Source organism: Amphibalanus amphitrite, unplaced genomic scaffold (assembly GCF_019059575.1).
Source record: "Amphibalanus amphitrite isolate SeventyFive unplaced genomic scaffold, NRLGWU_Aamphi_draft 000584F_arrow, whole genome shotgun sequence".
NCBI classification, from domain to species: Eukaryota; Metazoa; Arthropoda; class Thecostraca; order Balanomorpha; family Balanidae; genus Amphibalanus; species Amphibalanus amphitrite.
In genome coordinates this window covers 157,946-172,967 of record NW_024882078.1, presented here as the reverse complement: position 1 = coordinate 172,967, position 15,022 = coordinate 157,946, and the positions used below count along the sequence as shown (strand labels likewise).

At 56.2% G+C, this 15,022-nt stretch overlaps 1 protein-coding gene across 1 annotated transcript; it reads right to left on the bottom strand.

Annotated features, from left to right (window-relative positions):
* Positions 1-319: 319 nt before the first annotated feature.
* Positions 320-14,909, bottom strand: LOC122394314 (microtubule-associated protein futsch-like). Its single transcript, XM_043391101.1, has 5 exons — positions 14,753-14,909; positions 10,718-10,902; positions 10,112-10,308; positions 3,112-8,452; positions 320-2,745 (listed from the first exon to the last, which is right to left on the bottom strand). The coding sequence occupies exons 1-5, from the start codon at positions 14,895-14,897 to the stop codon at positions 727-729; spliced, it is 7,887 nt and encodes a 2,628-aa protein (XP_043247036.1). The 5' UTR covers positions 14,898-14,909; the 3' UTR covers positions 320-726.
* Positions 14,910-15,022: the final 113 nt, after the last annotated feature.

Sequence of the window (15,022 nt, the reverse complement as noted above, 5' to 3'; positions counted from 1 at the left end):
GTCACCGCTAGGGCGGCGGCGGATTTGCTGCGTCCGTGCTACCCCAACTCGGCACATTCGTCCACCCCCGATTTGAAATGAGGAATACTTATGTGGCTGGTCGTCACGAGCACGATAGCAGTTGTGCTTTCCACTGAGCTACTGTTAGCGAGGAGGGCTATCTGACTTAGTTTACTTAAGGTCATCGTGACAGGCCTTAGAGCATAATTTATTGGCGTTTGCAAGAAAGTATATGTGTCCCAGCAAGTCGGGTAGAAAAGTAGTTTTCCCTTCCCCGGTAGTGGCGATAAGTCTCTCCCGGGCGCGCCACCAAAAGCTGTTTATGATACGAAGCGCATATATTTCACTTCATTTTCCAACTACCATATCGTACAAAACACGGAGATGCATCAACTACACCCGACTCCAAACAATAACGCTCGCAATGTTAAAAAGTAAATCGACATGATAGCTGATACCCTTGCGGCCGACTGGCGCGATCGGCGGCCGTCGCCGCTGGCGGACACGGGACACCCCGGCCCCGAATGACTGCAATGGAGGGCAGGCCGGCGGCGCGCCAGCACAAAACGGAGAGGGAAATAAATAGCTCTAGGTTCCCTCCGCGCGCAGGGCGGCGCTGGTGGGCGCCACTCGCCGGCCCGGCCCGGCGGTGCGCGGCGCCGCGCGCGCGTGAATGCATGATGTGTGAGTGAATATGGGCGGCGAGAATGAGTCATTGGGGCGCGCTCAGTCGTTCTGCGCCTGACTGGTGAAGTAGGACACCAGCCCGCCGAACTCCCGGCTGCCGTCAGCCTCCGGCGGCGGTTGGCTGGCGGACGATGTCGGCGGGGGCGGCGGCGGCGGCTGCTGCGGCTGAGGCGGCCCGTGCGGAGGGCCGGGCGGACCCGGCGGACCGGGAGGCGGCTCGCCCGGCCGCGGCCCGTACTGGGGCGGCGGACCGGCGCCGTACGGTGGCCGCATGCTATACACGGGGTGCGGCCCCGTCCGCCACGGCTGATGGGGGCTGGGCGCCGGGCCGCCGGGCATTGACGCCGGTGGCCGGAGGCCCGGGTACGGCTGGCCGGGCGCGCCGCCGTAAAAGTGCGGCGGCGGAGCGCCGGGCGGCCCGTACGGGTGGTGGCCCGGCAGACCCGGGTGGGTGGCGCCCGCAACGCTCACCGGCAGGCCCGGGTGCGAGTGGAATGGTTGTGGCATGGAGGCGGGCGGCGGGCCGCCCGGGTAGCGCGGCGGCGGCCGCACCACCATGTGACCGCCGGCCATGCTCATCGGCAGACCGCGGCCGCCGGCCGGCGGAGGGGCGCCCGGCATCCCGGGCACGGGACCGCCGGGACCGGGCGGGCCGCCCAGCCGCATCGGCGGCAGCGCCATGCCGGCCGGCGGCGGGTGCAGCGGCGCCTTGCCCGGCTGCGGCGCCGCCGGCGGACTCGGCGACCGCTGGATCGGCTCCAGCGGCTGCGCGGTGGGCGGCGGCGGCGGCGCGGCCGGCTCCGTCGGCTCCAGCGGCGTCGGCTCCGCCGCGGGAGCCAGATCCGTCGGCTCAGGCTCGTCCTCTTCTTCCTCTTCCTCCTCCTCCTCTTCTTCCGGCTCCTCCTGCGGCTCCGGCGAGTCGGCCGCCGCCGCCGGCTCTGCCACCGCCTGCCGGGGAGGAGACTCAGCCGCCGGCGGCTCAGCAGCCTTCTCTTTCGGCGGAGTCGGCTTGGGCTTCTCCTTCTTCTGAGGGATGGTGTTCATGTCTTCTCCGCTGTCTAGCTCCTCTTCTTCCTCCTCTCCAGCCTCTTCCTCCGCCTCCTTCTCCACCGGTTCATCGGACTCGCTCTTTTCGTCAGCAGGCGGTTTGTAAGCGTCCTCGCTCTCCGATGAGCTCCGTTTCGATTTGCGGCCGAAGCTCATCGGTTCGATGGGCCTCAGTGTGTCGCTGTCCGACTCGGATTCCAGGATCGCTGCATAGTTGGTCACCTTGCCGCGCGTGCGCCGTGCCAGTGGCTCCGGCTGCTCCTCCGGCTCGGCGTACTTGACCCGCCTGCGCGGCTTCTCCGCCGGAGGGTCCCCGGACGCGCGCCGCTTCTTCGGTCGCGCCTTACCGCCACTACCACCGCCTTTCTTCCGCGCCTTGGCCGATCGGGCGCGCGGCGGCGCCTTCTTCCGGCGCTTCTTGCGTCCCCAGGTGCCGTCAGACTCCTCAGAGTCGTCCCCGGACACCACAAAGTCGCGCATCGGCCGCGAACGCTTCCCGCGGCGCGCGCCCCACTCCTCGTCACTGCTGTCGTCTGAGACGTAGCGCTGCCGTCGTCCGGCGCGCGCCGAGCGGCGGGTGGGCTCACGCGCCGCTCTCCGCCGGCCGCGGCGCGTCTCCAGCTCACTCTCGGCCGACGAGAGTTCGTCAGGATTGTACTCGTCCTCCTCGGCCTCGGACTCGCTGGTCGCCTTGAAGCTGGCGTCCTTCTCGTCATCATCGTCGTCACCGGTGTCGTCCAGGTCATTGATGCGCCGTTTTCGTTTGCGGGCGGCTGCCGTCGGACGAGGCGGCGCCACCTCCCCGTCTGACGATGATGCGGCGTCGGCGGGGGCTCCGGGAGCGGCGGCAGCGGCCGGGGCGGCGTCGGCCGTCTCCTCGGCGGCAGGGGTTGTCTGCTCGTCAGCAGCGGTCTCGGCGGGTGCTTTATCGGCGGCCTCAGCCTCAGTGATGTTCTCCATGGCCTTGCCCCGGCCGGCGTTACCGGCGCCGCGCACATACTCCAGCTCGTCCTGTCAGACAGAAGAGCAGAGGCAATCAGCAACGGCAGTGGGCAAAGGGCAGACAACATTAAATGCACTAGAAGTTTTGCCGAACGTTGACATTGGTTGGTGAAAATGAGCGACGTAAATGGTATTATATCAGACAGATTTGATACACAAAAACTGCCCCTGCACTTCGAAAGCATTACCGTGCATTATGTTTCCCCGTTGAACACATGCATCACTAGCAACTCAACATGCATGCGTGCATAGAGTATGAAGTTCACAACAAATCAATAAGGATTAGCGCACGATTAACGGGAATCGTGCGGCGACAAAGTCAAACACTGTTATAATTCCCAGCCCGCCCGTGGCCGCCCGCGGTTCCTCACTCACCCGTATGGCGTCATCGATGAGCTCGTCGAACTGTTTGACCTTCTGGCTGACCTCGGCCACCTGGCGGCGGGCGCGCAGCGTGTAGATGGGCTCGTCCGACTCCTCAGAGGACTCCGAGTCGTCCTCAGACTCGGACTCCGAGTCACCCTCGGACGAGTCGTCCTCCGAGCTGCTGCCGTCCTCGCCAACCGACGCCTCCGAGCCGTCGTCCTCGCGTTTGCGCGGCTTCTTGGGCCGGCGCGGCGGCGTAGGCAGCACGTTGCCCATGCTGATGTTGACGTAGTCGAGCCGCTGTTTTCGGATCAGCTCCTTCTCCCGCTGCTGGAGGGCGGCGTCGAACTGCTCGAGCCGCGCGGTGAGCGCCGCCACCAGCCGGTTGTGCTCGCAGGGCGGACAGTACCAGTCGCCCTCCGGGATGCTGAGCAGCGGCGGCCGCACGCAGTTGGTGTGCCAGCCGGCGTTACAGTCGTCACAGAGCAGGATACACTCGGGGTGGTCGCCGTGGCCGCACTTTCGGCACTGGTCCTCCTTGGCCACCTCATCAGCTGACTCCTCCTCCGAGGCCGACTCCAGCGGGTCGCTGGCGGCAGTGCGCGCCACCTTGCGCGCCGAGCGGGCCGTGCGCGCGTGCTTCACCGGCACCCACTCCTGCTGGTCGTTGTCCGACTCCGGAGAGAACTCGTGGTCCGAGCGGAAAATGTCCTCCTCCTCGGCGGCGTGGTGAGCGAATAATTCCTCCTCGTCCTCGTCCTCCTCAGAGCTGGAGCTGGTCCCCGATGAGGACACCCACGGGTTATTCCCACCGCCCTTCTTTTTCTTCTTTTTGCGTTTCTTCTTCTTAGCCTTTGCTTTTTGTTCATCATCATTCTCTTCATCACTTTCCACCAGAGCTGCCTTCTTCTTTCGGCGTTTCTTCTTCTTTTCCTCCTTGCGCTGGGCGCGGCGGCCCTCGCGCTCCTGCTGGCGCAGTTTCCTCAGCTCGGCCTGCTCCTTCAGCACGCGCAGCCGCTCCTCCTCCTCGATCCTGCGCTGCTCCTCCTCCTTCTCCCGCAGCTTGGCCACCCGGGACGACCGTCGGCGGCTGCCTCCGTCGTCCACCTCCGCGCCCTCGGCGGCCACCAGGCTCTCGATCTCGCTCTTCCTCTTCCGGCCGCGTTTCTTGGCCGCCGGCACGGACCCGGCGTCTCCCTCGCCCTCCAGCTCGCCGTTGCCGGCCGCCGGTGCCGACTCGACCGCCAACGGCTCGGCGTGGCCGTTGTTCCCGTGGGTGGCCGCCCTGGCGCCCCGCCGCCGGCCGCCGACGCCGCAGAGGGCGCCCCAACCGCTGCCGGCCACGACGAGCACCGGGTCTTCCACCGACTCACTGACCCAGCCGGGAGAGTTCCCGCCCTCGCAGAGAGCGCCGGACCCGGAGCCGGTCACTAGGAACACCGGCTCCTCGATCGCCTCACTGACCCAGCCGTACGGCACACCGCCCTGACACTCGGCGCCCGAACCCGCCCCGGCCACCACCACCGGAGGGTCCTCAATGGCCTCACTGACCCCTCCAGCAGCCGGCGCTTCACTCGCGGTATCACCTGACCCGCTCTTAGCATCCGCGTCCGCCGCTGTCGGCTTGTCATCACTAGATGTGACAGAAGACTGAGCATCACCAGAGCCAGTCTCTGCAGCGGCGTCACCGGCGCTCTCAGGAAAAGGAGCAGCGACGTCACTCGTGCTATCCGAAGCCGGAGCTACCGCGTCACTCGCGCTCTCAGAAGCCGAAGCTGAGATATCAACAGCGCTGTCTGATCCCAGAGCTGAAGCTTCGCCGGCGCCCTCAGAGGCCGGAGCTGTGGCTTCACTGGCGCCCTCAGCGGCAGGAGCAGCAGTATCAGCGGCGCTCTCAGAGGCCTGAGCGGTGCTATCACCAGCACTTTCCGAACTCTGAGCTGGGGAATCCCTGGCAGGTTCCGAGCTCGGGGCAGCTGCTGTATCACAAGCGCTCTCAGATTCCGGAGCAGCAGAGGCATCAGGAATCTTCTGCGTACGTTCACTCTCAGATTCTCGAGCAGAGGAGGAATCAGCCGTTGCCGCGCCGTCCGTCAGCCCTGCGGCTGAGGTGTCATCTCCACTGGAGGTGGCTGGCTTCTCAGCAGCCCCCTCCTTCGAAACGCTGGCCTCTTTCTGGCAGTTATCGCTTGAATCGTCGGCGATCTTGCTCACACCGGAGCTCGCTTCATCAGATTTTGCACGACTTTCTTCCTCCTCAGAAGCAGCGGGCGCGCTTTCCGAAGAGCCCACAGCTGACGAGGCGGCTTTGTCAGCGTCTGCCTCCACATCGTCTCCGCCAGTGGCCTCTGAGGACTTCTCCTCCTCCGGCGCTGCACTCGATACGGCAGCGGGGGTTGGCGATGACGACCCTTCTGCGTCTGCTGCGGCCGCGTGTTGGAATTTGACATCCGGCGCCGACGGGGTGTCTTCCTTGACCTCGGGCGCACCATCGTCACCTGACGGTTCAGCTGGTTCATCTACTACCACCGCTGCTGATCTTGTTCCCTCATCAGATGGCTGATCAGAGGCAGGCTTTGCCACAGCTAGCGCCGGTTCTGTCTCATTAGAGGCAGCCCCTACCTCACCGGGTACCGACTCAACGGCAGACTCCGGAGGTTTCGGATCTGGTACCGCCTGGTCAGCGATTTCATTAGCCGCCTTGGGTGACAACTTTGGATGAGATTCCGATTGTGCGTCCGACTCGGCGGGTGCAGCGTCCCGCTGGTCGGTGTTTTCGGTGTCAGGTTTGGTATCATCAGTGTCCGGCGCGTGTCCCGTCGCCTTAGCCTTTTCAGTGCTGTCCGGTGCACCTTCCGTCACCTCAGCACTTTCACCGCTGTCCGGCACGGCTCCCGCCGATCCAGCACTTTCAGTGTTGTCTGCTGAACCTCCGGTCGACTCAGCACTTTCAGCGCCGACCGGCACGGCTTCTGTCGACTCAGCATTTTCAGCGTCTGCCGCCGCCGGCGGGGCTGACTCACTCACAGACACAGCAGGTTCAGTGCCCTGCCCAGGTGAATCAGGTCCCTCCGTACCCGTGACCTCTGCTGCCGGCACAGGCTGCTCTATGGGAGCCGACTGTTCGGTCGACGCGGGGTCAGTCAGGACGCCGTCACCGCTGCCGGTCGTTACATCTGGCTCACCAGCGGCCGACCCCACCGCTGGTCCACTCACCGCGGCGTCTCCTGGCCCCACTGCGGCCGGGGAGCCGCCGGCCGGCTCAGCTGCCCCGCTGCCCGCCTCCCGTTCACTGTTTGTACACTCTGCGCGGTGCTCGTCCGACTGACCGGCCCGATCAGCGCTAATACTGGCTACACTACTGTCCGCCGCCCCGTCCCCAGTGTCCGCAGTTTCCCCTCCATCCCCACCGTCCCCTGTGGTGCCGGTCACCATGACTGCTGCACCAACACCGGCAGTCCCCTCGGCCCCCGCATTGTCCGCCGCCCGCGCCTCGTCACTGGCAGCAGCAACATCACTGGTCGGCCGCTCGCGCTCCTCAGTCGACTCGGGAGGAGCACCGCTGGTCTTCGGAGAACCAGCGGCGGCACTGGAAGGCTCCCGACGATGGTCAGCGACGCCGACGTCAGACTCTGCCGTCCCAGACACGATGCCGACGGCATCGGGCGAACGTGCGGCATCTCCTGGGGACAGTGCCGCATCTTCTTTCGCGCTAGGCGATTGCGCTTCATGTTCCTCCTCGACAGAGGGCTGGTCCTTGTTTGCCTTTGAGAGCTCTTCTTCTTCGGCCAGAGAGCGTTCCTCTTTAGAGTCGGAAGGTTCTTCGGCAGCGGCTGCGGCCATTCCTGGCTCTTCTGCTTTAGATAAGATTTCCTCCACCATGACAGAACTAACTTCCACTTCTTTTGTGCTAGAGGCAAGCTCAGGGCCATCAATATCGGAAGGCGGTCTTTCCTGCTCACTACTCGCAGAAACGCTCTCATGTGCGTCAGGACTTTGAGCTTTACTGACCTCACTATTTCCATATTCCAATGGAACAGCCTCTGTAGCCTTCTCATCAATCACTCCAGTTTCAGGTTTCTCGGCAGAATCTGTCTCCTTCGCTGCTGCACACGATTCAACTGAGCCGGAGTCGACGGAATGCTTTTCCGACGATTCAACGGGAGCACCCCCTTCCGACGCTGCAACCGTCGCGGGAGATTTCGTCGTCTCGGTTTCAACCTGAGGTTCCGCGGCGTCGACCCCCGGTTCCTCGGCCGGGGTTTCCGGTTTCACGGCATCAGTCTCAGGTTCTACAACGGTTTCTTTGCCTTCCTCTTCTTTTAGCTCCTGTTCTTCTGCCTCGACCTCAGGTTCGTTGGCTTTAACCACAGGTTCCTCAGCCTCAGCTTTAACGATGGGCTCCTCAGTCTCAGTTTGGGTTTCAGCCTCAGGTTCATCAGCCTCGGGTTTATCGGCCGTGGCCTCAGGTTTATCGGCCGTGGCTTCAGGTTCATCGGCCGGGGCCTCAGGTTCTTCGGCCGCGGCCTCAGGTTTATCGGCCGCGACCTCAGGTTCGTCAGCCTTGGCCTCAGGTTCGTCAGCCTGGGGCTCAGGTTCATCGGCCTTTCCCTCCGGCTCCTCAGCATCAGCTTCGACTCTTGGCCCCTGGACCTTGGCGTCAGGTACCTCCACTTTGGTCTCAGGTTCTTGGGCCTTAACCTCCCGTTCTTCAGGTTCAGTTTCAGCCCCAGGTTCCCCAGGTTCCTCAGCTTCAGCCTCAGGTTCCTCAGCTTCAGGCTCGGGTTCCTGGATTTTGTCCTTAGGCTGCTTGGCTTCGGCGTCGGGTTCCTCAGCTTCAGCCTTGGGTTCTTGCTCCTCATCCTTGGCTGTTGGTTTATCGATTTGAACATCTGACTTCACCTCAGTCCTTGAATCTTCAGCTGGAGCCTCTACACTCCCAGCTTTCTCTGTGGACGTCTCGGCCTCCTCAGTCAGTGATTCTTTCACGTCAGCATCGGATTCCTCGGCCCCCGCATCAGGTTCCATGTCCTCAGCTTCTGGCTCATCGGATTCGACATCGTCGGCCGCGCCCGGGGCATCCGCCTCTGCTTCTACGTCTTCCTCTTCTTCCGCCTCCGCCTCCGCCTCCGCCTCAGCCACGGCCTCATCAGGCGCCGGCTCCGGTTTATCGGGAGGCCGATCCGGCGGCTCCTGCTTGGGCTGAGGCCGGCCGACAGACGCGGCGACGGACGCGGCCGGCGCCTGCAGCAGCTCCTCTTCACTGTTGGCCTGCGAGTTGTCCACCGATGTGCCGACGGGCGATTCGGTCTGCAGGCTCTGGATGAGCGCCACCATGCTATCCCGGTCACTGGCGGCAGAATGGACGGCACACCGGCGTCAGTGGGGGACGGCGGTATCTGACGGGCTATTCAGACAGACCAGGACACTAATAACGAACGGACCAAGAAACGGCATGCTCTCTGATAATAGAAACCCTTGAAAACAGCCCACCTCTGTGTTGACACACCTGGTGAATAGCATACCTCTTAATTCCCACCATTTATTATATATTCTCAAGTCGGCACGGGGTGACTGTCCGTGAGCGAAAGAAATTCACCGCTTTATTAACCTTCGCCCCAGTGGGGGGGGGGGGGCATATGTTACCACCCTGTCGCGTTTTTCGCGTGTGAATAAAAAACCGCGGCGCGTAGCTGGGGTAGCTTTTGGTACATCAATTTTGGACAATGTGTGAAATTTTTGACCCCAGGTCATGTCAGGTCAGGTCACCAGGTTAAGTTAACTGACCAAGCCTTAAAAAAAGTTTGCAATCATGTCCAGCCTGCAGTGTTTGTCAGAAAAGTTTTAAACTTGGTGGATTGCATGCTGTTATGGGAGCCTACAATTTGTATATCTCGGATTTTTTTTTATATCCGTGACCTAAGGTCAGGTCAGTGGCATGACCTTTCCATTACAAGTCAATGGAGAAAAATGAAAGTGCCTCTAGATCCGTGTGTACGCATAGGAACAGTCCAAATATTTCAGAATCACAATGATTTAGTCCACTCGTGATGACCAAGGTGTCATTTTTGCTGATAGCCTCTAGAAAGGTCATCCGAGGTCATTTGAGGCTACAAACAGTTTTTTTGCCAATAACTCGCGATTGGAAAGAGATAGAACGCTGGGGATGGTCTCATTGTGTTTGTCTTGTTGAGACGCATCGACTGATATGCAACATGACCTTTCCCGGTTAGGTCATGACCTTGACCTGAGGTCAAATTTTTAAGTTGACCTTTCCAGGTCAAATTATAGTTCATTCGACGCGTCTCGGTCAGGGGAACACGATTCTGGCAATAGAAATGTCGTGGCTTTTTGTAGTCGAAAGTTATTGTCGAAAAACACTTTTCGTAAAAACAGCTATTTTTGGAGTTTTTGCCCTCTGGAGGCTAAACCGTTGACCTGAGGACAATATTGATATGACCTTTTCAAAAGAACAGTTCAAAAGCTATCGATTGTTTTCCATGCGTTTTTCTAGCTACCATAGTTCCTGAGATAGCGGCATGTTTTCTGAAAAATATAATGACAATTGGCAAATTTTGACCTTTGATGACCTCTGGTGACCCCAATATTGCTCTAAGGTGAAAAATGACCGAAATACTTTCAAACGTACGTATTGAGAGCTATCGACTGCTTTTTACCGCGTCTTTCTAGCCCTCTTAGTTTTTGAGTTAGAGGTGGGTGGTAACATATGCCCCCCCTCACTAGGGCGAAGTTGGCCGAGACCGCCACTGGGGCGCGGGTTAATTGCATCCATGCTTTGTTGCAAAATGTTTTATTGCTCGTTACAAACTAACACGACTAACGACAACGTAACACGACGCAAATATCATTCCAATGGCGACCTGCCATCACCTGTTGAGTTTCGGCCGACATCTCGCTGGCCCTCCACATCTCCCCGTGGACCGTGACCCGACCTTCCCCTTATCCTCTCCCCATCTCCCACCCGTTGCCCCGCCGCGGGGTCACTCACGTGGCCACCACCTGCCAGGTCTCGTCGTCGATGTCCTCCTTGTAGATGCGCAGCTGACAGTCGTCGTCCAGCAGGTACCAGTAGTTGTTGCCGTGCCGGTCGCGGCCCAGAGGCTGGCGCCGCAGCTCGGTGGCACTCTCCTTGTTCACTTCGTCCTTGAACTTCTTGTTACGGTCAAACTGCACCTCACACAGATTCTGCAAGGGAGAAATTGGAGCACGTAAATCGTCGAGCGCAGGACACGGATATTAAATGGTAGCAAAGTATCCTGAAATACCTTAAATACCACAAATCACATGATGGATGCATGAATTATTTCAAAAGAAAAAAACAGAATAGGTTGATTCAAAGAAAAATACAGAATAGGTTGATTGAATCCGAGCTAGGCAAAACAGCACAAAAGCCATGCTTCCACTTGAAATGAGGAAATTGGTGGGATCCATGAAAAGACACAAAAAAGCAGATGAAGGCATAACATTGTTTTGTGATGGGCACAAAATGACCTTGTAGGCGGCGCACCCTTAAACCCAATTAACAAACACACCCTGTTTTGTGACATCACGTTTCACCATCCGCGGGTAAAACTACCTCGCTGATGGCACCCACCTTGAGGACGCGGAGTTTGACGCCGAGGTCGGCCTGTTTGTAGCCGAACCTCTCCAGCTCCCAGGCATCCTGTTTGCAGATGGGTCGACTGAACGTGATGAGCGCCTTCTCCCACAGGTCCGGCTTCACCTGCCGCTTCGCCTTCCGCATCAGGCGGATGTGAAAGTGCTTCAGCGCATCGTGAACTGAAATACAATGGTCAAACAATGAGGACTGCTTTAAACCTGATACAATTTTTCAGAACCCAGGTATACTTCGTTTTTTTTTTTCAAAAGGACTCTGGCTCCAAGTAAGTTTTTCGAATAAGCACGTGTTTTAACAAGCAAAACGGGCAAAAACTGAACCTGAGAAAATCGAACGTCGACTTACTTTAACATAGGCTTTCTTCCCTATATGCGTGCGTTTCTATGCGTGCCCTATACATATGCGTTCCCTTCTATGCGTGCGTTTTGGAACCAGGTATGAGAACAGTCCGTGGTGACGTCATGCTCCACTGTCATGCTGTCAAACTTGTATTGCAATGTAACAGATAGCTATCATGGACGGAACCGCTTACTCGATTATAACCTTGGGAACAGTGAAAAACGATGCATCCCCCAAATCTTAGACACTTTTTCCCATCTTCGGACATTGGGTAGTGGGTACCTGCTGCCACCAGTGACCTCATCATGGAATGTCATTTTTTTCAGACACATTCTCTGGGTACTTACCGTGCACAATTTGAAATATAATATTTTTTCAGTAAGAAATTATTGCCCAGACACCGAAGCTGCCAAAACTCACATGAGAGCTGACGATAATGAACTTACAGCCAGAGTCCTTTTGGAAAAAAACAAACTAGTCTTTATTGAATTATAGTCTTACATACCAAATACTTATGCCATAGAAAGATGACAGCATACAATGCATCTCTATTGAGGTTTTAGGACACCGCAACAATTAAAATTTATGATGTTAATCCACGCTGTGCTGGTGGTCTGAATTTTACCTGGGATGCTGGGGGGGGGGGGGGGGTGCTATCACACCCTCCCTGCATAACTGGGCTCCTGGGCTGTATGGCAACAAGCGATAAGCCGCATTGGAAAGTGTTAAAATCATTATGAAAGTACTTAAGTCATTTTTTTACGTAAGGTCAAAGTTCAGGTCACCAAAGGTGATCGAAGGTCAAATTTCACCTATTTTGACAATTTCCAACAAAGTGGCACATAAATCAGGGATGAATAGTGCTACAGTGCCATAGAAAAGCTTATTTGGTGCTCTGTTAATGCTCCTTCTGGACAGTGCCCTAATATTTGAATTTTGAACTATGATCAGCAGTTAAGCCTCCAGAACAAAAACTCTTAAAAATGACATTTCTTTGGATTTTTTTCTGCACCATCTTTTGACTTAAACCTGGCACACTGATTTTGCCAGCATCCTGTTCCTCTTGGCAAGCTGGATCAAATTAACTATAATTTAACATTGAAAGGCCATTTGGAAATTTAACCTAAGGTCAAGGTCACAACATGACCAGAAAAGGTGATGTTGCACATCAGTAAATCCATCTTGTCAAGCTGAACACGTATTAAGTGTTTTCATTGCTCTAGTATTTTCTGTTAAAAAACTGCTGAAAACCTTTCATGACCTGAGATGACCTAAGTGGGAAAAAGGTGGGTCATAGGTGGCATTTTCAAATTCAGTGTGTCATGTTAGCCTGTTATCCTATATTTGAGAGTGAAGTCTGAAGCTGTTCCAAAAGAGGTGCATTCCAATTTTATCCCATTGACTTGTAATGGAGAAATCACAAAATGAGCCGACCTTAATATGTCCCCAGTAAACATGCCGACGTCGGCCCGACGTCGGGCCGAGGCTCGGCCCGACGTCGGCCCAACGTCGGTTCAACCTCAGCCCGACATCGGCTGGACGTCGGATATGCCCGCATGTTCCGACGTCCAGCCGAAGTCCAGCCGACGTCGAGCCGACGTCGGGCCGAGGTTGTTTGCCGAGGTTGACGAGATCGTTTGTCGTTGGACCGACGGGGCCGACGTCGGCATGTTTATTGGGACAACGCGCCAAAAATATCAACCGGCGGCGGGATTCGAGCCCCCCAGTCGCCGACGTCGGCATGTTTACTGGGACAACACGCCAAAAGCATCAGCCGGCGGTGAGATTCGAACCCCCTGTCATTTGAACGCAAGGTTAGTGCGCTAACCACTACACCACGCAGCCAGATGGCGAATTTAGTTTGTTTTGTTGGGTTATGCCCTTTCGGTCTGACAAGACCATTTCAGAGCCGGAAGGATGATAGGATGGAGACATTGGTCTTCTTGGCGAGCACCCTGGGTCCAGTTCATATAGAGTCCCTGGTCCCATTGCTGTTACGTGACCCTTCTTGGAAAGGGCGACCCCACAATGGATTCATATGCCACTCTTACACACCTGCACCAACGTTTCCCAAAGTGTCCCTTTGATAAGTGGCACTTTGGCAAAGTGACACTTGCCGACTGGCCTTTCTATATGAACTGGGCCCGGACCTGGTGAGTTGTCGGGGCTGAGACCTAATCCATGGCCTGACCAAAGGATAGGCCGAGCAGCCCCCAAGCACTCACCGCACCCGGCTACGGGCGAGCTCGGCTTACGGGCAATCCCAAATGGGATAAAGTTTCCCGTCCAGTCCGGATCAGGGGGTTGCGGCGTGGAGGAAGATTTGAGTTTCCTGAGGATATTTTGAATACAGAAGCTCTTTATGAAACATGAAACGTGTATTATAATATTTTAACGGTCAAAACAGCGGCCGATGTCGGTCCGACGTCGCCCCGACGTCGGCTGGACCTCAGCAATTGATCTCGGTCCGACGTCGGCTGGACCTCGGCTGGACGTCGGTACATGCGGGCATATCCGACATCCAGCCGACGTCGTGCCGAAGTTGGACCGACGTCGGCATGCCGATGCCGAGTTGCCGACGTCACCCCGACGTCGGCCGACGTCGCGCCGACGTCGGCATGTTTACTGGGTCACTGCTATCAAAATTCAGAGATATACATTTTAAGCATACTGTTATTCTTAGCAAACACTGAAAGCTTAAAAGTGATCATTCTGTTGGTGTAGCTATGGTGAGCATTGGAACTTTATCTGACATAGGTAAGGTGACTTGACTTGACCTGGTGACCTGTCCATGAACAGCCAGGGTCTGCAATTTTCAAATGGGCAGTCAGCAGAAAAGATGCATGATAAGGTCTGCCAAATATGCATTTCTGAAATATTTGCAAAAAAACCTGAATGGGGCATGAAACCATCCACCAGCATGGTACAGAATGTTGTGATATCCATGCGAAAACTGATTACTTTATAATCCATCATTGTCATTGGGAAATCAAGCAAAATGCTTTACTTTTTAAGGGGCTTATTTTTGAAGGTACCAATGTGAAAACATTTACCTATCTAAATGTTAACATCCATTTTGAGCGGGGCCCTGTTTCAAAGCACAGCGCTGCAGCTCGCTGCACCGTGGTGTATTCAGTTTCAATGGAAACATCAACAAACTCAAGACATTCACAGCTAGTGCACCAAGGCAATTAGTCTCAAACACTGCACAAATACAGCAACAAAGCACAGTGCGCTGCAGCATCGTGCCTTGAAATAGGGCTCAGCACAAGTTCAAAACATTAAATCATCTCAAATGAAGCCACAACAGGCCTGTATGCCTGCTACCTCAGGTTTCAATTACATGCATGGAAATCATACAATGTTAATTTGTCTCTTATTGAGTCGTACTATCTCCAGTAGCCTCGAAACCAGCAAAAATGAGATTGTACCAAAGGATTGGTCAGTGATGCAGCTTTAGCTTTAAATCTTTGTATTTCACACCCTTTTGTGGTCAAACAGCAATGGAGACAGTGATAAGATGACAATCATAAGCGTGAGAATAGTGACAACATGTCAAAATACTGTGTAAATAACACAAAAACACAAAATACCATTAGCTAGGGGCCGGTGCCCATTCAGAGCTAACGCAACCCCTAAAATAAAGTGGCGGTTTGACCGCCTGAACCTCACCTTCGTCTGTTGACTCCAGCATTTGCTGAAGCCGGGAGAAAGAGGGATATGTAATCCCACATTTTTCACCAAATTTTTCGAGAAATGAGCAAATTACGGCAAAATTCGGATCATCGCAACACCTTGCGACGTCGGCGGACGCCATTTCTGCAAACAAAATAGTAGATAGTGATGACCCACGCTCATGAAATTTTGAAAGTAAATAAACTTCATAAAATTACAGCAAGAAATGCTGACAGCTACAACCGTTTTAGATGCAAAAAATATTTG